At 53.5% G+C, this 25,849-nt stretch overlaps 1 protein-coding gene across 1 annotated transcript in view; it reads left to right on the forward strand.

Moving 5' to 3' along the window:
• The first annotated feature begins 3,157 nt into the window (after window positions 1–3,157).
• LOC148521558 (peroxisomal N(1)-acetyl-spermine/spermidine oxidase-like) overlaps window positions 3,158–25,849 on the forward strand; it is a 62,418-nt gene continuing 39,726 nt past the window's right edge. Inside the window, exon 1 of the mRNA XM_088474970.1 lies at window positions 3,158–3,431. Coding sequence (XP_088331096.1) covers window positions 3,173–3,431 — 259 coding nt within the window. The 5' untranslated portion in view covers window positions 3,158–3,172. The remainder of the gene's footprint in view (window positions 3,432–25,849) is intronic.

Genomic DNA, 25,849 nt, shown 5'->3' on the forward strand with positions numbered 1-25,849 from the left:
ATTATATTTTTGAAATGTTTTATCTCTATCTAAAATTGACAGGGTTTCAGGTGCTGAAAGAGTGGTGTACAGACATTTCACGTTCCTCAGATCTACGTGTAGATAGTTTGAGGGATTGGCAAGCTCCCCTAGTGCTTTATTGTACTGTTATATGTAGCACATTACAGTCAGGCCCATTTTTAAAGATGTTCCTGTAGCCCAAGTTTCTTGTTTCCTCCTTTATGAGCCTATTTATCAATATTTGCAAAATGCCCCAGATAAGTACCATTCAATATTACCATGAGAATAAATTATTTATCATAGCAATTTATCAAGCCGGGGCAGCCGAGCCTGCTGTCCCAGGGAAGAAGTCCCTTGGGGTTCCAATGTATATAGCAAATGCAAAAGACTTCATGGTTTCAAGACTAGCAAGAGAAAATGTTTGGCCAAGTACACTCATGATTTGGGGCCACCATACTTTTGTGGTAGATACAGAGTTGAAACAAGCAGGGTTTAATGTGGCCATAGAGTGGTAGTGGAACTCATACACACAGCTGCTGGTTGTCTTCCTTCAAATTTCAACAGGCTGATTAGTGGAGCTACTCTAAAGCTGGGTACACACTAAACGATATTGGTAACGATTTGGCCGATTCTAACGCATCGGAACGACAAATTGTTAATATCATGCAGTGTGTATGCACTACATCGTGTAGTGCGCGCTCCCGTGGGGGCGTCAGCTACATCGCCTGATCTTTAGTACATGCAGTCAAATCAGCCAATACGGCTGACGATCCCATGCAGCGCGATGTGGCTGGAGCCAGCATATCCGGCGGTTGGGCACCGGATCGCCCAGTGTGTACGGACTGTACGATATATTGACTCGTTGGCAGCCAGTTCGTGTGTCGCATTGCTGTGTACACACTTTGTTTAATGTGTACCCAGCTTAAGATGGTGCATGGCCTCTGCGCAAAGACGTAACTGTAGTTGATGGCACCCAGGGCAAAAAAAGAAAAGGGCATCACTTGAAAACTGTTCTTTAAAATTTTGTCTGAATGCTTATATTGGTGCTCCAACACACACTGGAAATATAAATTAGGGACGCGCAAGGGCAAAGGAAAACCATCATTATGACAGAGGTGAATACCACATACACACACACATACACACACACACACTGTTGTGGATAGGAAAATTATAAACTTTATGGGGTAGATGTACTAAGCCTGTAAAGTGACAGGAGCTGATTGGTTGGTACTTTATCTCTCGCAAAGGGTTAGTACATCTCCACCATATATATGCTTTTGTGTCACTCCTGCCATATAGCAGTTTCATTCTTTTGTGTTGTCTGTGAATAGTTACTTAAGCAGGTATGGGCATTATAGGTCCTGCCTCTAACACACTCACATAGTTACATTTATTTTATTAGCTACTGTACACAAGCGCTCTTGTTTGTTACCATACGTACTAGATGATATTTGTTTGAGATTGGGAGCAGCTAAAAAAATATATAGGGAGCGCTTGGACATCCAAATCTAGAATATAATTTGGGTTTAGGAGCTGAGCAGAAATAAGCGATTGGAAATGTCTGTTTGGCAGTGTGCCCATGGTGCATACACACGATCAGATTTTTCCTTCAGATATGAACGATAACGATTTAAAAATCGTTCAGTCGTTCATATCTGAAGGAAAATCGTTCATATCTGACATGCCTGAACGATGGACGATCAACGATGCGCGTTCCCGTTTGTCAGATAACGATATCTGACATCTGATGGGTTTGCAGTCAGACTTGGACGATTCCATTCATTTTAATGCAGTCAAAAATCGTTCAATCGTTCAAATCGTTCAAAACTTTGGTGAAATCGTTCAAATCGTTCAGTCGTTCATCTGACAAATCTGACAAGTCTGACAAATCTGACCGTGTGTATGCTCCATAAGTGGTAGAAAGCAGCATATATGAGGAAGTCATAAGAAGTATGAGACTTATGCTTAAAGCTTTCTACTTTGTGCAAAGGTTTTTGAAGCTGTTGTTTCTTCATTGTGTCATGGCTGACATTGAGGACAGATGATTAGAAGCTGGGGCCACTTGATAAAAAGCTGTAGCTAAGGTTTGTATAATATGTTGTGCTGCCATATTGGGACAGGAAATGTAGAAATTAGTGGTTTATAATTAATAGAACTTAGAATTCAGTGGGTATGAAGAAGCTTGGAAGCGTTTGTCAGCAGAGAGTTGAAAGATATGATAAGGTGATGTTCTGATAGTGAGAAAGGAGTGTTAAAGAGATGAAAAGCTGTAGGCAATACAAGAACAAAGCAGTGGCCATCCTGATGAGTAGCAGATTCAGGGCCTGATTCAGGAAGGATCGCAAGAGCAAAGCTTTGCAATTGTGATCCTTGCATTAATGCAAATGCAGCAGGAGGTGTATGACACCCCCTGCTGCATTTGTGATCCCAGCACTGCAACGGAGGTTGCAGGCTGGAATCACCATCGCGACAATCTGTGGTCGATGGTGGATGGCCCCGGGCTGGTGGCCGACCAGGTGAGTAAGCCTCAGCTTACTCAGGCTGGCCGACTTGCGAGCCCAGCAGACTGCGTACGTCCACGCAATCCCTGTGCTGGCCACTCCCGGAAAACGGGGCAGACACGCCCCGTTTTCGGGAAAGGCAGCTGTCCCCACACCACCCCTTAATTGCTGCTACATGTCAATCAGGCAGAGACATTCAAGGGCTTGCGTGCGTCTTAGCAGGACCCAGTCTGCACACTCGCAGATAATCGGGAATATGCGTTCCGTGCACTCCTGAATCTGGCCCTCAGTCCATTGGGAGAGGCTGTGATAGGATTTATTAAGAGTAGTTTGGAGGCACAAGGAGAAAGTGGATTATCAATGGGGTACATTCTCCTTGATGACGGTGAGGATGTCAAAGAATAGGAAGCTACTTTTTAATATGTTACATGTTTAACTTGTGCCTACAGTGTCAGTATTCTGGATCCAATCACAGAATGTTAATGTGTTTGGTTAGACTCGCACGAGCACATCTGGAAGTCTTCACGTTGTGTCATTGTTTGCACACATATTTGGCTTATAGTAATTTGGGTTGGGCTAAAGCAAAAGAAAAACAACAGTTTTCAAGACGCCTTTGCTTGGTATTTTGCTCATATCTTCTGTGTTTCAAGAAGAAGAAAGTAGACAACATGCAAATACACAGAGACAGTCCCAGGGCCAGGCTTCTCCTCATCTTTGTACTGTCTGTAGTCCCAGTTCCTTACTCCCCCTCCGCGGTCTCTGTGCATCCTGAACCAGTGGATCCTGAGGGCCCCTTCGTGCTGATCGTTGGATCAGGGATCTCTGGCTTGGCTGCTGCCAAGAGGCTGCACAAACATGGCTTCCATCACATAAAGATCCTGGAGGCCACTGGGAGGACAGGAGGCCGGATCCGGACACAAAGATTTGGTAATGCATTACAATATATAGAGATTTTGTCACATAAAATTAATGCATGAGAGCTGGTGCAGAGAGGCCCCCACTGTCTTGTGGTAACTTGCAATAACTGGATCATGAATCCTACATGATAATAGAAATTCAGAGGTATTGGTTTACATACATTTGCAAATATATGAATAAGCAATGGGCCGTCGTCAAGGCTCCTCTATACCAGCGTCCCTAGCATTAAGGGGTTCACGTCCGAGAAGCAAGGCACCCCAAAAAATTCCAGCCAAGGACCATCCCCAGGGCATCACACGAAAAGGGGAAAAAAGGTGATAGTGAAGTGTAAAGGATAGGTGTGTAAAGATAAATCAATAAGTGTTAATGAGATGTAAAAGAATTAAAATGACATAAATAATACACAAACGCATAGAAAAGTGAAAAAATATTCTATGTGAATTAAGTGGTGATGCCATGAGCAAGGTCCAGCCAGAACAATCCCGGGGGCCCCACTCCCAAACGCTCACCCCAAAATAATTATTGCTACATAATAGCACCCACTCTGGGTCATATAATAACAAATTGATGTACTGCATGATAACAATACATGTATGAGCTGAGCGCTAACTTACCTTGGAGGTACCCCAAAAAACCTCCACTTGGCACTATAAGCATCAGCACCTCCTCCTAATGCTGACTCCTTTCATGCCTCCAAACTGCAAGCAAAAAATATGGTAGTTGCTCAATCAGCTTAATATACTACAGGTGCTTGTAAAGGGCAGGGTTTACACTGAACACAGAAAAAAGAAAATTGCCCCCCCAGCACACTGCAGATAAATCAAAAATACTTGAATCCTACATGATAATAGAAATTCAGAGGTATTGGTTTACATACATTTGCAAATATATGAATAAGCCCTGGGCCGTCGTCAAGGCTCCTCTATACCAGCGTCCCTAGCATTAAGGGGTGAGAGATACAGTCTAGAGGAAGAGGGCAGTGAGGAGATAAATGGAGCTAGGGTAGTGGGACATGGGGCTGGAGAATGGGATATAAGGGACAGGATAAAGGAGAAGAGGAAGAGAAGAGTGTGAAGACCTTGGGCCTGGTTCTGACTTGGATGCAGTGTCCATGCCACATGCAGTTGCAGGGCCGGGGCAAGGAGTCATGGCGCCCTAGGTAAAAAAGTTTAGCGTACCACCCCTCAAATATGCTCAAAAGTGACTGTGTGTATATGTGTATGTATATACATATATATGCAGTGCTATTTTTCAACAGGAACCTCTCATTAACTATGACATAATGTCCTGGGCCAAAATGTATTTTCCATAAGATAAGTCTTAGCTCAAAGTCCCTTCTCAGTGCCTTCTTTTCTAAATACATATATATATATATATATATATTTATTGTTTTCTACCCCAGTAGCTCCACCCATACAGTATATACAGGAGGTTGTGGTCTCTTCATCTTTCTGGATTCACCCCATGGAGCTGGCTGAGTTGTAATCAAATCATAGGAACAGGAATGGCCAGAACATCAGGAGGGGCGGGAAAAGGAACAGATAGACAGCAGTACATTGGTGGCTGATCCCAGGGGAGGAAGCAGCCACCAGACAGGGAAGGGGCGGCGGCGGATACTACTGCTGCTGGCTGTTCTGCATCAGACATGTCAGACTATGGGGTCTATTTAATGAGCTCTAGATGGAACAAAAGTGGACAGAGATAAAGTACCAGCCAACCAGCTCCTAACTAATTTTTCAAACATAGGGGTCTATTTACTAAGCCCTGGATGGAGATAAAGTGAGGGGAGATAAAGTACCAGCTAATCAGCTCCTATCTGCCATGTCACAGGTTGTGTTTGAAAAATTACAGGAGCTGATTGGTTGGTACTTTATCTCCATTCTCTTTACCTCCTTCCAAGGCTTAGTAAATAGACCCTATGACATGTCTGCAGTGTTATGTGAAATAAGGTTATCTCTTTGAAAGACATCCTTATTATTCTGCTAGCAGTCTCAGTGCTGCCCCATCAGGTGCTGCCCCCTTAGGCAGCTGCCTAATTGTAGTACCGGCCCTGTGCAGTTGGCCGTTATTCTTTATCTGTGTTAGCGTTAGAGTCGCAGTGCACACGCGAACTGATTGTTAGCGCTCAGAGACTCAGGGCTGCAACTAGGGGGCTGTCCTCCTGCAGTGTCCTCCTGTGCCGCAAAGGGGCGCTAAGCCGGACGCCCGCTGAGATTTCATTACCAGCGGCCGCCCGGCTCCTGCCCTGCAGTGCCATGGTAGCCGGAGGCTGGACTTCTCTCCTGAACTCTAGCTTCCGGCTCTCCTCACGGGCACTATGGGAGAGACGTCATGATATCTCTCCCATAGTTCCGAGGAGCAGCCGGGCGGATGGCGGCGGACGTTGGGGCAGGGTTTAAGGCAAGTTGGTTTTTTGGGGGGGGTAAGCAGCACTACAGGGGAATTACCATATGGGCACTACTGTAGGGGCACTACTACAGGGGCAATACCTCAGGGTGCATCACTATAGGTGTACTGCTAAAGGGGGCATTACTATAGGGGCAATGCTGCAGGAGGCATTGCCATGCAGCAATTACCGGTTGGGTGGGGGGCAAATTATTGTCTTCCCCCGGGTGACAAAAATCCTAGCTATGGCCCTGAGAGACTGGATGCATGGTCGGTGGGCTTTCTTGGTGGGTTACATGGGGGTGCCTGAGCAGACGTAGGTGTGTCCCGGGCATGTTGCTATAAGCAGCTGCATCCAAAGACGCAGAACAGCTCACACAGGAGGCCATGGTCAGATGGAGAAACTGCACCTGCCAGAGGGGAAAGTTTGGATGGTGCATCTAAACACGCTACAAGATGGAACTGCACCACCACAAGTCGCTGCAAGTGGGCATCTCAGCATTCATTTAGTCTGCCACAGCATAACAATAAAGATGCTGATGCATGTGACTTGGAATTTAATAACAATAGCGAAAGACCTGAAGTTGGGTTAAGGAGAGGAGGAGAAGGTGGGTGGAGGGTGATGGGCCTGGTGTGAGGAGATTTATATAGTAGTACAAGTGGACCATCAGCACCAGTGATTATGACCAGGGCCGCCATCAGGAATCATGGGGCCCAGTACAAGTGGATCATGCCTGGAGGGTGCAAAGGTGTAGCGTAGAGTGCTGAGTGAGAATTGTACTTACCTGCCATCCTTAGATTCAATTATGAGCTGTTGAACTTGGTTGCACTTCCCTTCATTCATACGTCTTCTGATCGTCAGCCAACGGCCATGGTTCTATGTAGTACATTCAAAAGATTAAGATGGAAGGACAAAGAGTGGAGAAGTGGAAGATGAGGGGGTAGAAAGGTGTGACATAAGAGGAAAGTGAATGGTGAGGGCAGATAGGAGAAGAAAGTAGGAGAACAGATGGGATGGGGGGAAAGAAGGGATAATGCAGGCCTGAACAACCTGTGACTTTCCAGCTGTTGTGAAACTACAAGTCCAAGCATTCTTTAGATGATCAGCTGGATCAGTGGGAGGTTATGCTGGGACTTGTAGTTTCACAACAGCTGGAGAGCCACAAACTGGCCAGGCCTGGAATGTGACACAGAGAAGGAAAGCAACTGACGGGGGTCAGTGGCACACAAGTGGAGTGGATGAGGGGCAGAGGCACTCAAAAGGGATGGAAAGAGTGCATAGGCACACATGGGGGACACATAGGTGTAGAAGGGGGCAGAGGCACACATGGGGAGTGTAGTGGCAGGCAGAGACACATAGGGGTAGAAGGGGGCAGAGGCACACATGGGGAGTGTAGTGTCAGGCAGAGACACATAGGGGTAGAAGGGGGCAGAGGCTCACATGGGGAGTGTAGTATCAGGCAGAGACACATAGGGGTATAAGGGGCAGAGGCACACATGGGGAGTGTAGTGGCAGAGACACATGGGGTAGAAGGGGGCAGAGGCACACATGGGGAGTGTAGTGGCAGGCAGAGACACATAGGGGTTGAAGGGGGCAGAGGCACACATGGGGAGTGTAGTGTCAGGCAGAGACACATGGAGTAGAAGGGGGCAGAGGCACACATGGGTAGTGTAGTGGCAGAGACACATAAGGGTAGAAGGGGGCAGAGGCACACATGGGGAGTATAGCGGCAGAGACACATGGGGTAGAAGGGGCAGAGGCACACATGGGGAGTGTAGTGGCAGGCAGAGACACATAGGGGTTGAAGGGGGCAGAGGCTCACATGGGGAGTGTAGTATCAGGCAGAAACACATAGGGGTATAAGGGGCAGAGGCACACATGGGGAGTGTAGTGGCAGAGACACATGGGGTAGAAGGGGGCAGAGGCACACATGGGGAGGGTAGTGGCAGGCAGAGACACATAGGGGTTGAAGGGGGCAGAGGCACACATGGGGAGTATAGTGTCAGGCAGAGACACATGGGGTAGAAGGGGCAGAGGCACACATGGGTAGTGTAGTGGCAGAGACACATAAGGGTAGAAGGGGGCAGAGGCACACATGGGGAGTGTAGTGGCAGAGACACATGGGGTAGAAGGGGGCAGAGGCACACATGGGGAGTGTAGTGGCAGGCAGAGACACATAGGGGTTGAAGGGGGCAGAGGCACACATGGGGAGTGTAGTGTCAGGCAGAGACACATGGGGGTAGAAGGGGCAGAAGCACACATGGGGAGTGTAGTGTCAGGCAGAGGCACATGGGGTAGAAGGGGGCAGAGGCACACATGGGGAGTGTAGTGGCAGAGACACACATGGGGGTATAAGGAGCAGAGGCACAAATGGGGAGTGTAGTGTCAGGCAGAGACACATAGGGGTAGAAGGGGGCAGAGGCACACATGGGGAGTGTAGTGTCAGGCAGAGACACATAAGGGTAGAAGGGGGAAGAGGCACACATGGGGAGTGTAGTGTCAGGCAGATACACATAGGGGTAGAAGGGGCAGAGGCACACATGGGGAGTGTAGTGGCAGAGACACATAGGGGTAGAAGGGGGCAGAGGCACACATGGGGAGTGTAGTGGCAGAGACACATAGGGGTAGAAGCACACATGGGGAGTGTAGTGTCAGGCAGAGACACATGGGGGTAGAAGAGGGCAGAGGCACACATGGGGAGTGTAGTGGCAGAGACACATAGGGGTATAAGGGGCAGAGGCACACATGGGGAGTGTAGTGTTAGGCAGAGACACATAGGGGTATAAGGGGGAGAGGTACACATGGGGAGTGTAGTGGCAGAGACACATAGGGGTAGAAGGGGGCAGAGGCACACATGGGGAGTGTAGTGTGAGGCACAGACACACATGGGGTAGAAGGGGGCAGAGGGACACATGGGGAGTGTAGTATCAGGCAGAGACACATGGGGTATGAGGGGCAGAGGCACACATGGGGAGTGTAGTGGCAGAGACACATGGGGGTAGAAGGGGTAGAGGCACACATGGGGAGTGTAGTGGCAGGCAGAGACACAGGGGTAGAAGGGGGCAGAGGCACACATGGGGAGTGTAGTGTCAGGCAGAGACACATGGGGTAGAAGGGGGCAGAAGCACACATGGGGAGTGTAGTGTCAGGCAGAGACACATGGGGTAGAAGGGGGCAGAGGCACACATGGGGAGTGTAGTGGCAGAGACACACATGGGGGTATAAGGGGCAGAGACACACATGGGGAGTGTAGTGTCAGGCAGAGACACATAGGGGTAGAAGGGGGCAGAGGCACACATGGGGAGTGTAGTGTCAGGCAGAGATACATAGGGGTAGAAGGGGCAGAGGCACACATGGGGAGTGTAGTGGCAGACACATAGGGGTAGAAGGGGGCAGAGGCACACATGGGGAGTGTAGTGGCAGAGACACATAGGGGTAGAAGCACACATGGTGAGTGTAGTGTCAGGCAGAGACACATGGGGGTAGAAGGGGGCAGAAGCACACATGAGGAGTGTAGTGTCAGGCAGAGACACATGGGGGTAGAAGAGGGCAGGAGGCATACATGGGGAGTGTAGTGTCAGGCAGAGAAACATAGGGGTATAAGGGGCAGAGGCACACATAGAGAGTGTAGTGTCAGGCAGAGACACATAGGGGTATAAGGGGCAGAGGCACACATGGGGAGTGTAGTGTCAGGCAGAGACACATAGAGGTAGAAGGGGGCAGAGGGACACATGGGGAGTGTAGTGGCAGAGACACATAGAGGTAGAAGGGGGCAGTGCACACATGGGGAGTGTAGTGTGAGGCACAGACACACATGGGGTAGAAGGGGGCAGAGGGACACATGGGGAGTGTAGTATCAGGCAGAGACACATAGGGGTATAAGGGGCAGAGGCATACATGGGGAGTGTAGTGTCAGGCAGAGACATATGGGGGTAGAAGGGGGCAGAGGCACACATCGGGAGTGTAGTGGCAGAGCCACATAGGGGTAGAAGGGGGCAAAGGCACACATTGGGAGTGTAGTGGCAGAGACACATAGGGGTAGAAGCACACATGGGGAGTGTAGTGTCAAGCAGAGACACATGGGGGTAGAAGGGGGGCAGAGGCACACATGGGGAGTATAGTGGCAGAGACACACATGGGGGTATAAGGGGCAGAGGCACACATGGGGAGTGTAGTGTCAGGCAGAGACACATAAGGGTAGAAGGGGGCAGAGGCACACATGGGGAGAGTAGTGTCAGGCAGATACACATAGGGGTAGAAGGGGCAGAGGCACACATGGGGAGTGTAGTGGCAGAGACACATAGGGGTAGAAGGGGGCAGAGGCACACATGGGGAGTGTAGTGGCAGAGACACATAGGGGTAGAAGCACACATGGGGAGTGTAGTGTCAGGCAGAGACACATGGGGGTAGAAGACGGCAGAGGCACACATGGGGAGTGTAGTGGCAGAGACACATGGGGGTATAAGGGGCAGAGGCACACATAGAGAGTGTAGTGTCAGGCAGAGACACATAGGGGTATAAGGGGCAGAGGCACACATGGGGAGTGTAGTGTCAGGCAGAGACACATAGGGGTATAAGGGGCAGAGGCACACATGGGGAGTGTAGTGTCAGGCAGAGACACATAGGTGTATAAGGGGCAGAGGTACACATGGGGAGTGTAGTGGCAGAGACACATAGGGGTAGAAGGGGGCAGAGGCACACATGGGGAGTGTAGTGTGAGGCACAGACACACATGGGGTAGAAGGGGGCAGAGGGACACATGGGGAGTGTAGTATCAGGCAGAGACACTTAGGGGTATAAGGGGCAGAGGCACACATGGGGAGTGTAGTGGCAGAGACACATGGGGGTAGAAGGGGCAGAGGCACACATGGGGAGTGTAGTGGCAGGCAGAGACACATAGGGGTAGAAGGGGGCAGAGGCACACATGGGGAGTGTAGTGTCAGGCAGAGACACAAAGGGGTAGAAGGGGGAAGAGGCACACATGGGGAGTGTAGTATCAGGCAGAGATACATAGGGGTAGAAAGGGGCAGAGGCACACATGGGGAGTGTAGTGGCAGAGACACATAGGGGTAGAAGGGGGCAGAGACACATAGGGGTAGAAGGAGCAGAGGCACACATGGGGAGTGTAGTGGCAGGCAGAGACACATAGGGGTAGAAGGGGGCAGAGGCACACATGGGGAGTGTAGTGTCAGGCAGAGACACATGGGGTAGAAGGGGGCAGAGGCACACATGGGGATTGTAGTGGCAGAGACACATAGGGTTAGAAGGGGGCAGAGGCACACATGGGGAGTGTAGTGGCAGAGACACATAGGGGTAGAAGCACACATGGGGAGTGTAGTGTCAGGCAGAGACACATGGGGGTAGAAGGGGGCAGAAGCACACATGGGGAGTGTAGTGTCAGGCAGAGACACATGGCGGTAGAAGGGGGCAGAGGGCACACATGGGGAGTGTAGTGGCAGAGACACATAAGGGGGTATAAGGGGCAGAGGCACACATGGGGAGTGTAGTGTCAGGCAGAGACACATAGGGGTAGAAGGGGGCAGAGGCACACATGGGGAGTGTAGTGTCAGGCAGAGACACATGGGCAGAGGCACACATGGGGAATGTAGAGACACATAAGGGGCAGAGGCACACATGGGGAGTGTAGTATCAGACAGAGACACTTAAGGGGCAGAGGCACACATGGGGAGTGTAGTGTTAGGCAGAGACACATAGGGGTAGAAGGGGGTAGAGGAACACATGGGGAGTGTGGTGTCAGGCAGAGACACATAAGGGTAGAAGGGGGCAGAGGCACACATGGGCAGTGTAGTGCCAGGCGGAGACACACATGAGGGTAGAAGGGGGCAGAGGGACTCATGGTGATGTAGTGTCATTCAGAGACACATAGGGATAGAAGGGGCAGAGGCATACATGGGGAGTGTAGTGTCAGGCAGAGACACATGGGGGTAGAAGGGGGCAGAGGCACACATCGGGAGTGTAGTGGCAGGGCCACATAGGGGTAGAAGGGGGCAGAGGCACACATGGGGAGTGTAGTGGCAGAGACACATAGGGGTAGAAGCACACATGGGGAGTGTAGTGTCAAGCAGAGACACATGGGGGTAGAAGGGGGCAGAGGCACACATGGGGAGTATAGTGGCAGAGACACACATGGGGGTATAAGGGGCAGAGGCACACATGGGGAGTGTAGTGTCAGGCAGAGACACATAAGGGTAGAAGGGGGCAGAGGCACACATGGGGAGTGTAGTGTCAGGCAGATACACAGAGGGGTAGAAGGGGCAGAGGCACACATGGGGAGTGTAGTGGCAGAGACACATAGGGGTAGAAGGGGGCAGAGGCGCACATGGGGAGTGTAGTGGCAGAGACACATAGGGGTAGAAGCACACATGGGGAGTGTAGTGTCAGGCAGAGGCACATGGGGGTAGAAGACGGCAGAGGCACACATGGGGAGTGTAGTGGCAGAGACACATAGGGGTATAAGGGGCAGAGGCACACATAGAGAGTGTAGTGTCAGGCAGAGACACATAGGGGTATAAGGGGCAGAGGCACACATGGGGAGTGTAGTGTCAGGCAGAGACACATAGCGGTAGAAGGGGGCAGAGGCACACATGGGGAGTGTAGTGTCAGGCAGAGACACATAGGGGTATAAGGGGCAGAGGCACACATGGGGAGTGTAGTGTCAGGAAGAGACACATAGGGGTATAAGGGGCAGAGTTACACATGGGGAGTGTAGTAGCAGAGACACATAGGGGTAGAAGGGGGCAGAGGCACACATGGGTAGTGTAGTGTGAGGCACAGACACACATGGGGTAGAAGGGGGCAGAGGGACACATGGGGAGTGTAGTGTCAGGCAGAGACACATAGGGGTAGAAGGGGGCAGAGGCACACATGGGGAGTGTAGTGGCAGAGACACATAGGGGTAGAAGGGGGCAGAGGCACACATGGGGAGTGTAGTGTGAGGCACAGACACACATGGGGTAGAAGGGGGCAGAGGGACACATGGGGAGTGTAGTATCAGGCAGAGACACTTAGGGGTATAAGGGGCAGAGGCACACATGGGGAGTGTAGTGGCAGAGACACATGGGGGTAGAAGGGGCAGAGGCACACATGGGGAGTGTAGTGGCAGGCAGAGACACATAGGGGTAGAAGGGGGCAGAGGCACACATGGGGAGTGTAGTGTCAGGCAGAGACACATAGGGGTAGAAGGGGGAAGAGGCACACATGGGGAGTGTAGTATCAGGCAGAGATACATAGGGGTAGAAAGGGGCAGAGGAACACATGGGGAGTGTAGTGGCAGAGACACATAGGGGTAGAAGGGGGCAGAGACACATAGGGGTAGAAGGGGCAGAGGCACACATGGGGAGTGTAGTGGCAGGCAGAGACACATAGGGGTAGAAGGGGGCAGAGGCACACATGGGGAGTGTAGTGTCAGGCAGAGACACATGGGGGTAGAAGGGGGCAGAGGCACACATGGGGATTGTAGTGGCAGAGACACATAGGGTTAGAAGGGGGCAGAGGCACACATGGGGAGTGTAGTGGCAGAGACACATAGGGGTAGAAGCACACATGGGGAGTGTAGTGTCAGGCAGAGACACATGGGGGTAGAAGGGGGCAGAAGCACACATGGGGAGTGTAGTGTCAGGCAGAGACACATGGCGATAGAAGGGGGCAGAGGCACACATGGGGAGTGTAGTGGCAGAGACACATAAGGGGGTATAAGGGGCAGAGGCACACATGGGGAGTGTAGTGTCAGGCAGAGACACATAGGGGTAGAAGGGGGCAGAGGCACACATGGGGAGTGTAGTGTCAGGCAGAGACACATAGGGGTAGAAGGGACAGAGGCACACATAGGGAGTGTAGTGTCAGGCAGAGACACATGGGGGTAGAAGGGGGCAGAGGCACACATGGGGAATGTAGTGTCAGGCAGAGACACATGGGCAGAGGCACACATGGGGAATGTAGAGACACATAAGGGGCAGAGGCACACATGGGGAGTGTAGTATCAGACAGAGACACATAAGGGGCAGAGGCACACATGGGGAGTGTAATGTCAGGCAGAGACACATAGGGGTAGAAGGGGGTAGAGGAACACATGGGGAGTGTGGTGTCAGGCAGAGACACATAAGGGTAGAAGGGGGCAGAGGCACACATGGGCAGTGTAGTGCCAGGCGGAGACACACATGAGGGTAGAAGGGGGCAGAGGGACTCATGGTGATGTAGTGTCATTCAGAGACACATAGGGATAGAAGGGGCAGAGGCATACATGGGGAGTGTAGTGTCAGGCAGAGACACATGGGGGTAGAAGGGGCAGAGGCACACATCGGGAGTGTAGTGGCAGGGCCACATAGGGGTAGAAGGGGGCAGAGGCATACATGGGGAGTGTAGTGGCAGAGACACATAGGGGTAGAAGCACACATGGGGAGTGTAGTGTCAAGCAGAGACACATGGGGGTAGAAGGGGGGCAGAGGCACACATGGGGAGTATAGTGGCAGAGACACACATGGGGGTATAAGGGGCAGAGGCACACATGGGGAGTGTAGTGTCAGGCAGAGACACATAAGGGTAGAAGGGGGCAGAGGCACACATGGGGAGTGTAGTGTCAGGCAGATACACAGAGGGGTAGAAGGGGCAGAGGCACACATGGGGAGTGTAGTGGCAGAGACACATAGGGGTAGAAGGGGGCAGAGGCGCACATGGGGAATGTAGTGGCAGAGACACATAGGGGTAGAAGCACACATGGCGAGTGTAGTGTCAGGCAGAGACACATGGGGGTAGAAGACGGCAGAGGCACACATGGGGAGTGTAGTGGCAGAGACACATAGGGGTATAAGGGGCAGAGGCACACATAGAGAGTGTAGTGTCAGGCAGAGACACATAGGGGTATAAGGGGCAGAGGCACACATGGGGAGTGTAGTGTCAGGCAGAGACACATAGCGGTAGAAGGGGGCAGAGGCACACATGGGGAGTGTAGTGTCATGCAGAGACACATAGGGGTATAAGGGGCAGAGGCACACATGGGGAGTGTAGTGTCAGGCAGAGACACATAGGGGTATAAGGGGCAGAGTTACACATGGGGAGTGTAGTAGCAGAGACACATAGGGGTAGAAGGGGGCAGAGGCACACATGGGGAGTGTAGTGTGAGGCACAGACACACATGGGGTAGAAGGGGGCAGAGGGACACATGGGGAGTGTAGTATCAGGCAGAGACACTTAGGGGTATAAGGGGCAGAGGCACACATGGGGAGTGTAGTGGCAGAGACACATGGGGGTAGAAAGGGCAGAGGCACACATGGGGAGTGTAGTGGCAGGCAGAGACACATAGGGGTATAAGGGGCAGAGGCACACATGGGGAGTGTAGTATCAGGCAGAGATACATAGGGGTAGAAAGGGGCAGAGGCACACATGGGGAGTGTAGTGGCAGAGACACATAAGGGGGTATAAGGGGCAGAGGCACACATGGGGAGTGTAGTGTCAGGCAGAGACACATAGGGGTAGAAGGGGGCAGAGGCACACATGGGGAGTGTAGTGTCAGGCAGAGACACATGGGCAGAGGCACACATGGGGAATGTAGAGACACATAAGGGGCAGAGGCACACATGGGGAGTGTAGTATCAGACAGAGACACTTAAGGGGCAGAGGCACACATGGGCAGTGTAGTGCCAGGCGGAGACACACATGAGGGTAGAAGGGGGCAGAGGGACTCATGGTGATGTAGTGTCATTCAGAGACACATAGGGATAGAAGGGGCAGAGGCATACATGTGGAGTGTAGTGTCAGGCAGAGACACATGGGGGTAGAAGGGGGCAGAGGCACACATCGGGAGTGTAGTGGCAGGGCCACATAGGGGTAGAAGGGGGCAGAGGCACACATGGGGAGTGTAGTGGCAGAGACACATAGGGGTAGAAGCACACATGGGGAGTGTAGTGTCAAGCAGAGACACATGGGGTAGAAGGGGGGCAGAGGCACACATGGGGAGTATAGTGGCAGAGACACACATGGGGGTATAAGGGGCAGAGGCACACATGGGGAGTGTAGTGTCAGGCAGAGACACATAAGGGTAGAAGGGGGCAGAGGCACACATGGGGAGTGTAGTGTCAGGCAGATACACAGAGGGGTAGAAGGGGCAGAGGCACACATGGGGAGTGTAGTGGCAGAGACACATAGGGGTAGAAGGGGGCAGAGGCGCACATGGGGAGTGTAGTGGCAGAGACACATAGGGGTAGAAGCACACATGGGGAGTGTAGTGTCAGGCAGAGACACATGGGGGTAGAAGACGGCAGAGGCACACATGGGGAGTGTAGTGGCAGAGACACATAGGGGTATAAGGGGCAGAGGCACACATAGAGAGTGTAGTGTCAGGCAGAGACACATAGGGGTATAAGGGGCAGAGGCACACATGGGGAGTGTAGTGTCAGGCAGAGACACATAGCGGTAGAAGGGGGCAGAGGCACACATGGGGAGTGTAGTGTCAGGCAGAGACACATAGGGGTATAAGGGGCAGAGGCACACATGGGGAGTGTAGTGTCAGGAAGAGACACATAGGGGTATAAGGGGCAGAGTTACACATGGGGAGTGTAGTAGCAGAGACACATAGGGGTAGAAGGGGGCAGAGGCACACATGGGGAGTGTAGTGTGAGGCACAGACACACATGGGGTAGAAGGGGGCAGAGGGACACATGGGGAGTGTAGTGTCAGGCAGAGACACATAGGGGTAGAAGGGGGCAGAGGCACACATGGGGAGTGTAGTGGCAGAGACACATAGGGGTAGAAGGGGGCAGAGGCACACATGGGGAGTGTAGTGTGAGGCACAGACACACATGGGGTAGAAGGGGGCAGAGGGACACATGGGGAGTGTAGTATCAGGCAGAGACACTTAGGGGTATAAGGGGCAGAGGCACACATGGGGAGTGTAGTGGCAGAGACACATGGGGGTAGAAGGGGCAGAGGCACACATGGGGAGTGTAGTGGCAGGCAGAGACACATAGGGGTAGAAGGGGGCAGAGGCACACATGGGGAGTGTAGTGTCAGGCAGAGACACATAGGGGTAGAAGGGGGAAGAGGCACACATGGGGAGTGTAGTATCAGGCAGAGATACATAGGGGTAGAAAGGGGCAGAGGAACACATGGGGAGTGTAGTGGCAGAGACACATAGGGGTAGAAGGGGGCAGAGACACATAGGGGTAGAAGGGGCAGAGGCACACATGGGGAGTGTAGTGGCAGGCAGAGACACATAGGGGTAGAAGGGGGCAGAGGCACACATGGGGAGTGTAGTGTGAGGCACAGACACACATGGGGTAGAAGGGGGCAGAGGGACACATGGGGAGTGTAGTGTCAGGCAGAGACACATAGGGGTAGAAGGGGGCAGAGGCACACATGGGGAGTGTAGTGGCAGAGACACATAGGGGTAGAAGGGGGCAGAGGCACACATGGGGAGTGTAGTGTGAGGCACAGACACACATGGGGTAGAAGGGGGCAGAGGGACACATGGGGAGTGTAGTATCAGGCAGAGACACTTAGGGGTATAAGGGGCAGAGGCACACATGGGGAGTGTAGTGGCAGAGACACATGGGGGTAGAAGGGGCAGAGGCACACATGGGGAGTGTAGTGGCAGGCAGAGACACATAGGGGTAGAAGGGGGCAGAGGCACACATGGGGAGTGTAGTGTCAGGCAGAGACACATAGGGGTAGAAGGGGGAAGAGGCACACATGGGGAGTGTAGTATCAGGCAGAGATACATAGGGGTAGAAAGGGGCAGAGGAACACATGGGGAGTGTAGTGGCAGAGACACATAGGGGTAGAAGGGGGCAGAGACACATAGGGGTAGAAGGGGCAGAGGCACACATGGGGAGTGTAGTGGCAGGCAGAGACACATAGGGGTAGAAGGGGGCAGAGGCACACATGGGGAGTGTAGTGTCAGGCAGAGACACATGGGGTAGAAGGGGGCAGAGGCACACATGGGGATTGTAGTGGCAGAGACACATAGGGTTAGAAGGGGGCAGAGGCACACATGGGGAGTGTAGTGGCAGAGACACATAGGGGTAGAAGCACACATGGGGAGTGTAGTGTCAGGCAGAGACACATGGGGGTAGAAGGGGGCAGAAGCACACATGGGGAGTGTAGTGTCAGGCAGAGACACATGGCGGTAGAAGGGGGCAGAGGCACACATGGGGAGTGTAGTGGCAGAGACACATAAGGGGGTATAAGGGGCAGAGGCACACATGGGGAGTGTAGTGTCAGGCAGAGACACATAGGGGTAGAAGGGGGCAGAGGCACACATGGGGAGTGTAGTGTCAGGCAGAGACACATAGGGGTAGAAGGGACAGAGGCACACATGGGGAGTGTAGTGTCAGGCAGAGACACATGGGGGTAGAAGGGGGCAGAGGCACACATGGGGAATGTAGTGTCAGGCAGAGACACATGGGCAGAGGCACACATGGGGAATGTAGAGACACATAAGGGGCAGAGGCACACATGGGGAGTGTAGTATCAGACAGAGACACATAAGGGGCAGAGGCACACATGGGGAGTGTAGTGTCAGGCAGAGACACATAGGGGTAGAAGGGGGTAGAGGAGCACATGGGGAGTGTGGTGTCAGGCAGAGACACATAAGGGTAGAAGGGGGCAGAGGCACACATGGGCAGTGTAGTGCCAGGCGGAGACACACATGAGGGTAGAAGGGGGCAGAGGGACTCATGGTGATGTAGTGTCATTCAGAGACACATAGGGATAGAAGGGGCAGAGGCATACATGGGGAGTGTAGTGTCAGGCAGAGACACATGGGGGTAGAAGGGGCAGAGGCACACATCGGGAGTGTAGTGGCAGGGCCACATAGGGGTAGAAGGGGGCAGAGGCACACATGGGGAGTGTAGTGGCAGAGACACATAGGGGTAGAAGCACAAATGGGGAGTGTAGTGTCAAGCAGAGACACATGGGGGTAGAAGGGGGGCAGAGGCACACATGGGGAGTATAGTGGCAGAGACACACATGGGGGTATAAGGGGCAGAGGCACACATGGGGAGTGTAGTGTCAGGCAGAGACACATAAGGGTAGAAGGGGGCAGAGGCACACATGGGGAGTGTAGTGTCAGGCAGATACACAGAGGGGTAGAAGGGGCAGAGGCACACATGGGGAGTGTAGTGGCAGAGACACATAGGGTTAGAAGGGGGCAGAGGCACACATGGGGAATGTAGTGGCAGAGACACATAGGGGTAGAAGCACACATGGGGAGTGTAGTGTCAGGCAGAGACACATGGGGGTAGAAGGGGGCAGAAGCACACATGGGGAGTGTAGTGTCAGGCAGAGACACATGGCGGTAGAAGGGGGCAGAGGCACACATGGGGAGTGTAGTGGCAGAGACACATAAGGGGGTATAAGGGGCAGAGGCACACATGGGGAGTGTAGTGTCAGGCAGAGACACATAGGGGTAGAAGGGGGCAGAGGCACACATGGGGAGTGTAGTGTCAGGCAGAGACACATAGGGGTAGAAGGGACAGAGGCACACATAGGGAGTGTAGTGTCAGGCAGAGACACATGGGGGTAGAAGGGGGCAGAGGCACACATGGGGAATGTAGTGTCAGGCAGAGACACATGGGCAGAGGCACACATGGGGAATGTAGAGACACATAAGGGGCAGAGGCACACATGGGGAGTGTAGTATCAGACAGAGACACATAAGGGGCAGAGGCACACATGGGGAGTGTAATGTCAGGCAGAGACACATAGGGGTAGAAGGGGGTAGAGGAACACATGGGGAGTGTGGTGTCAGGCAGAGACACATAAGGGTAGAAGGGGGCAGAGGCACACATGGGCAGTGTAGTGCAAGGCGGAGACACACATGAGGGTAGAAGGGGGCAGAGGGACTCATGGTGATGTAGTGTCATTCAGAGACACATAGGGATAGAAGGGGCAGAGGCATACATGGGGAGTGTAGTGTCAGGCAGAGACACATGGGGGTAGAAGGGGCAGAGGCACACATCGGGAGTGTAGTGGCAGGGCCACATAGGGGTAGAAGGGGGCAGAGGCATACATGGGGAGTGTAGTGGCAGAGACACATAGGGGTAGAAGCACACATGGGGAGTGTAGTGTCAAGCAGAGACACATGGGGGTAGAAGGGGGGCAGAGGCACACATGGGGAGTATAGTGGCAGAGACACACATGGGGGTATAAGGGGCAGAGGCACACATGGGGAGTGTAGTGTCAGGCAGAGACACATAAGGGTAGAAGGGGGCAGAGGCACACATGGGGAGTGTAGTGTCAGGCAGATACACAGAGGGGTAGAAGGGGCAGAGGCACACATGGGGAGTGTAGTGGCAGAGACACATAGGGGTAGAAGGGGGCAGAGGCGCACATGGGGAATGTAGTGGCAGAGACACATAGGGGTAGAAGCACACATGGCGAGTGTAGTGTCAGGCAGAGACACATGGGGGTAGAAGACGGCAGAGGCACACATGGGGAGTGTAGTGGCAGAGACACATAGGGGTATAAGGGGCAGAGGCACACATAGAGAGTGTAGTGTCAGGCAGAGACACATAGGGGTATAAGGGGCAGAGGCACACATGGGGAGTGTAGTGTCAGGCAGAGACACATAGCGGTAGAAGGGGGCAGAGGCACACATGGGGAGTGTAGTGTCATGCAGAGACACATAGGGGTATAAGGGGCAGAGGCACACATGGGGAGTGTAGTGTCAGGCAGAGACACATAGGGGTATAAGGGGCAGAGTTACACATGGGGAGTGTAGTAGCAGAGACACATAGGGGTAGAAGGGGGCAGAGGCACACATGGGGAGTGTAGTGTGAGGCACAGACACACATGGGGTAGAAGGGGGCAGAGGGACACATGGGGAGTGTAGTATCAGGCAGAGACACTTAGGGGTATAAGGGGCAGAGGCACACATGGGGAGTGTAGTGGCAGAGACACATGGGGGTAGAAAGGGCAGAGGCACACATGGGGAGTGTAGTGGCAGGCAGAGACACATAGGGGTAGAAGGGGGCAGAGGCACACATGGGGAGTGTAGTATCAGGCAGAGATACATAGGGGTAGAAAGGGGCAGAGGCACACATGGGGAGTGTAGTGGCAGAGACACATAAGGGGGTATAAGGGGCAGAGGCACACATGGGGAGTGTAGTGTCAGGCAGAGACACATAGGGGTAGAAGGGGGCAGAGGCACACATGGGGAGTGTAGTGTCAGGCAGAGACACATGGGCAGAGGCACACATGGGGAATGTAGAGACACATAAGGGGCAGAGGCACACATGGGGAGTGTAGTATCAGACAGAGACACTTAAGGGGCAGAGGCACACATGGGGAGTGTAGTGTCAGGCAGAGACACATAGGGGTAGAAGGGGGTAGAGGAACACATGGGGAGTGTGGTGTCAGGCAGAGACACATAAGGGTAGAAGGGGGCAGAGGCACACATGGGCAGTGTAGTGCCAGGCGGAGACACACATGAGGGTAGAAGGGGGCAGAGGGACTCATGGTGATGTAGTGTCATTCAGAGACACATAGGGATAGAAGGGGCAGAGGCATACATGGGGAGTGTAGTGTCAGGCAGAGACACATGGGGGTAGAAGGGGGCAGAGGCACACATCGGGAGTGTAGTGGCAGGGCCACATAGGGGTAGAAGGGGGCAGAGGCACACATGGGGAGTGTAGTGGCAGAGACACATAGGGGCAGAGGCACACATGGGGAGTATAGTGGCAGAGACACACATGGGGGTATAAGGGGCAGAGGCACACATGGGGAGTGTAGTGTCAGGCAGAGACACATAAGGGTAGAAGGGGGCAGAGGCACACATGGGGAGTGTAGTGTCAGGCAGATACACAGAGGGGTAGAAGGGGCAGAGGCACACATGGGGAGTGTAGTGGCAGAGACACATAGGGGTAGAAGGGGGCAGAGGCGCACATGGGGAGTGTAGTGGCAGAGACACATAGGGGTAGAAGCACACATGGGGAGTGTAGTGTCAGGCAGAGACACATGGGGGTAGAAGACGGCAGAGGCACACATGGGGAGTGTAGTGGCAGAGACACATAGGGGTATAAGGGGCAGAGGCACACATAGAGAGTGTAGTGTCAGGCAGAGACACATAGGGGTATAAGGGGCAGAGGCACACATGGGGAGTGTAGTGTCAGGCAGAGACACATAGCGGTAGAAGGGGGCAGAGGCACACATGGGGAGTGTAGTGTCAGGCAGAGACACATAGGGGTATAAGGGGCAGAGGCACACATGGGGAGTGTAGTGTCAGGAAGAGACACATAGGGGTATAAGGGGCAGAGTTACACATGGGGAGTGTAGTAGCAGAGACACATAGGGGTAGAAGGGGGCAGAGGCACACATGGGGAGTGTAGTGTGAGGCACAGACACACATGGGGTAGAAGGGGGCAGAGGGACACATGGGGAGTGTAGTGTCAGGCAGAGACACATAGGGGTAGAAGGGGGCAGAGGCACACATGGGGAGTGTAGTGGCAGAGACACATAGGGGTAGAAGGGGGCAGAGGCACACATGGGGAGTGTAGTGTGAGGCACAGACACACATGGGGTAGAAGGGGGCAGAGGGACACATGGGGAGTGTAGTATCAGGCAGAGACACTTAGGGGTATAAGGGGCAGAGGCACACATGGGGAGTGTAGTGGCAGAGACACATGGGGGTAGAAGGGGCAGAGGCACACATGGGGAGTGTAGTGGCAGGCAGAGACACATAGGGGTAGAAGGGGGCAGAGGCACACATGGGGAGTGTAGTGTCAGGCAGAGACACATAGGGGTAGAAGGGGGAAGAGGCACACATGGGGAGTGTAGTATCAGGCAGAGATACATAGGGGTAGAAAGGGGCAGAGGAACACATGGGGAGTGTAGTGGCAGAGACACATAGGGGTAGAAGGGGGCAGAGACACATAGGGGTAGAAGGGGCAGAGGCACACATGGGGAGTGTAGTGGCAGGCAGAGACACATAGGGGTAGAAGGGGGCAGAGGCACACATGGGGAGTGTAGTGTGAGGCACAGACACACATGGGGTAGAAGGGGGCAGAGGGACACATGGGGAGTGTAGTGTCAGGCAGAGACACATAGGGGTAGAAGGGGGCAGAGGCACACATGGGGAGTGTAGTGGCAGAGACACATAGGGGTAGAAGGGGGCAGAGGCACACATGGGGAGTGTAGTGTGAGGCACAGACACACATGGGGTAGAAGGGGGCAGAGGGACACATGGGGAGTGTAGTATCAGGCAGAGACACTTAGGGGTATAAGGGGCAGAGGCACACATGGGGAGTGTAGTGGCAGAGACACATGGGGGTAGAAGGGGCAGAGGCACACATGGGGAGTGTAATGGCAGGCAGAGACACATAGGGGTAGAAGGGGGCAGAGGCACACATGGGGAGTGTAGTGTCAGGCAGAGACACATAGGGGTAGAAGGGGGAAGAGGCACACATGGGGAGTGTAGTATCAGGCAGAGATACATAGGGGTAGAAAGGGGCAGAGGAACACATGGGGAGTGTAGTGGCAGAGACACATAGGGGTAGAAGGGGGCAGAGACACATAGGGGTAGAAGGGGCAGAGGCACACATGGGGAGTGTAGTGGCAGGCAGAGACACATAGGGGTAGAAGGGGGCAGAGGCACACATGGGGAGTGTAGTGTCAGGCAGAGACACATGGGGTAGAAGGGGGCAGAGGCACACATGGGGATTGTAGTGGCAGAGACACATAGGGTTAGAAGGGGGCAGAGGCACACATGGGGAGTGTAGTGGCAGAGACACATAGGGGTAGAAGCACACTTGGGGAGTGTAGTGTCAGGCAGAGACACATGGGGGTAGAAGGGGGCAGAAGCACACATGGGGAGTGTAGTGTCAGGCAGAGACACATGGCGGTAGAAGGGGGCAGAGGCACACATGGGGAGTGTAGTGGCAGAGACACATAAGGGGGTATAAGGGGCAGAGGCACACATGGGGAGTGTAGTGTCAGGCAGAGACACATAGGGGTAGAAGGGGGCAGAGGCACACATGGGGAGTGTAGTGTCAGGCAGAGACACATAGGGGTAGAAGGGACAGAGGCACACATGGGGAGTGTAGTGTCAGGCAGAGACACATGGGGGTAGAAGGGGGCAGAGGCACACATGGGGAATGTAGTGTCAGGCAGAGACACATGGGCAGAGGCACACATGGGGAATGTAGAGACACATAAGGGGCAGAGGCACACATGGGGAGTGTAGTATCAGACAGAGACACATAAGGGGCAGAGGCACACATGGGGAGTGTAGTGTCAGGCAGAGACACATAGGGGTAGAAGGGGGTAGAGGAACACATGGGGAGTGTGGTGTCAGGCAGAGACACATAAGGGTAGAAGGGGGCAGAGGCACACATGGGCAGTGTAGTGCCAGGCGGAGACACACATGAGGGTAGAAGGGGGCAGAGGGACTCATGGTGATGTAGTGTCATTCAGAGACACATAGGGATAGAAGGGGCAGAGGCATACATGGGGAGTGTAGTGTCAGGCAGAGACACATGGGGGTAGAAGGGGCAGAGGCACACATCGGGAGTGTAGTGGCAGGGCCACATAGGGGTAGAAGGGGGCAGAGGCACACATGGGGAGTGTAGTGGCAGAGACACATAGGGGTAGAAGCACAAATGGGGAGTGTAGTGTCAAGCAGAGACACATGGGGGTAGAAGGGGGGCAGAGGCACACATGGGGAGTATAGTGGCAGAGACACACATGGGGGTATAAGGGGCAGAGGCACACATGGGGAGTGTAGTGTCAGGCAGAGACACATAAGGGTAGAAGGGGGCAGAGGCACACATGGGGAGTGTAGTGTCAGGCAGATACACAGAGGGGTAGAAGGGGCAGAGGCACACATGGGGAGTGTAGTGGCAGAGACACATAGGGTTAGAAGGGGGCAGAGGCACACATGGGGAGTGTAGTGGCAGAGACACATAGGGGTAGAAGCACACATGGGGAGTGTAGTGTCAGGCAGAGACACATGGGGGTAGATGGGGGCAGAAGCACACATGGGGAGTGTAGTGTCAGGCAGAGACACATGGCGGTAGAAGGGGGCAGAGGCACACATGGGGAGTGTAGTGGCAGAGACACATAAGGGGGTATAAGGGGCAGAGGCACACATGGGGAGTGTAGTGTCAGGCAGAGACACATAGGGGTAGAAGGGGGTAGAAGCACACATGGGGAGTGTAGTGTCAGGCAGAGACACATGAGGGTAGAAGACGGCAGAGGCACACATGGGGAGTGTAGTGGCAGAGACACATAGGGGTATAAGGGGCAGAGGCACACATAGAGAGTGTAGTGTCAGGCAGAGACACATAGGGGTATAAGGGGCAGAGGCACACATGGGGAGTGTAGTGTCAGGCAGAGACACATAGCGGTAGAAGGGGGCAGAGGCACACATGGGGAGTGTAGTGTCATGCAGAGACACATAGGGGTATAAGGGGCAGAGGCACACATGGGGAGTGTAGTGTCAGGCAGAGACACATAGGGGTATAAGGGGCAGAGTTACACATGGGGAGTGTAGTAGCAGAGACACATAGGGGTAGAAGGGGGCAGAGGCACACATGGGGAGTGTAGTGTGAGGCACAGACACACATGGGGTAGAAGGGGGCAGAGGGACACATGGGGAGTGTAGTATCAGGCAGAGACACTTAGGGGTATAAGGGGCAGAGGCACACATGGGGAGTGTAGTGGCAGAGACACATGGGGGTAGAAGGGGCAGAGGCACACATGGGGAGTGTAGTGGCAGGCAGAGACACATAGGGGTAGAAGGGGGCAGAGGCACACATGGGGAGTGTAGTATCAGGCAGAGATACATAGGGGTAGAAAGGGGCAGAGGCACACATGGGGAGTGTAGTGGCAGAGACACATAGGGGTAGAAGGGGCAGAGACACATAGGGATAGAAGGGGCAGAGGCACACATGGGGAGTGTAGTGTCAGGCAGAGACACATGGGGGTAGAAGGGGGCAGAGGCACACATGGGGAGTGTAGTGGCAGAGACACATAGGGGTAGAAGCACACATGGGGAGTGTAGTGTCAAGCAGAGACACATGGGGGTAGAAGG

The sequence above is a fragment of the Taudactylus pleione genome, unplaced genomic scaffold (genome assembly GCF_031769625.1).
Source record: "Taudactylus pleione unplaced genomic scaffold, aTauple2 ptg000157l, whole genome shotgun sequence".
Taxonomy (NCBI): Eukaryota; Metazoa; Chordata; class Amphibia; order Anura; family Myobatrachidae; genus Taudactylus; species Taudactylus pleione.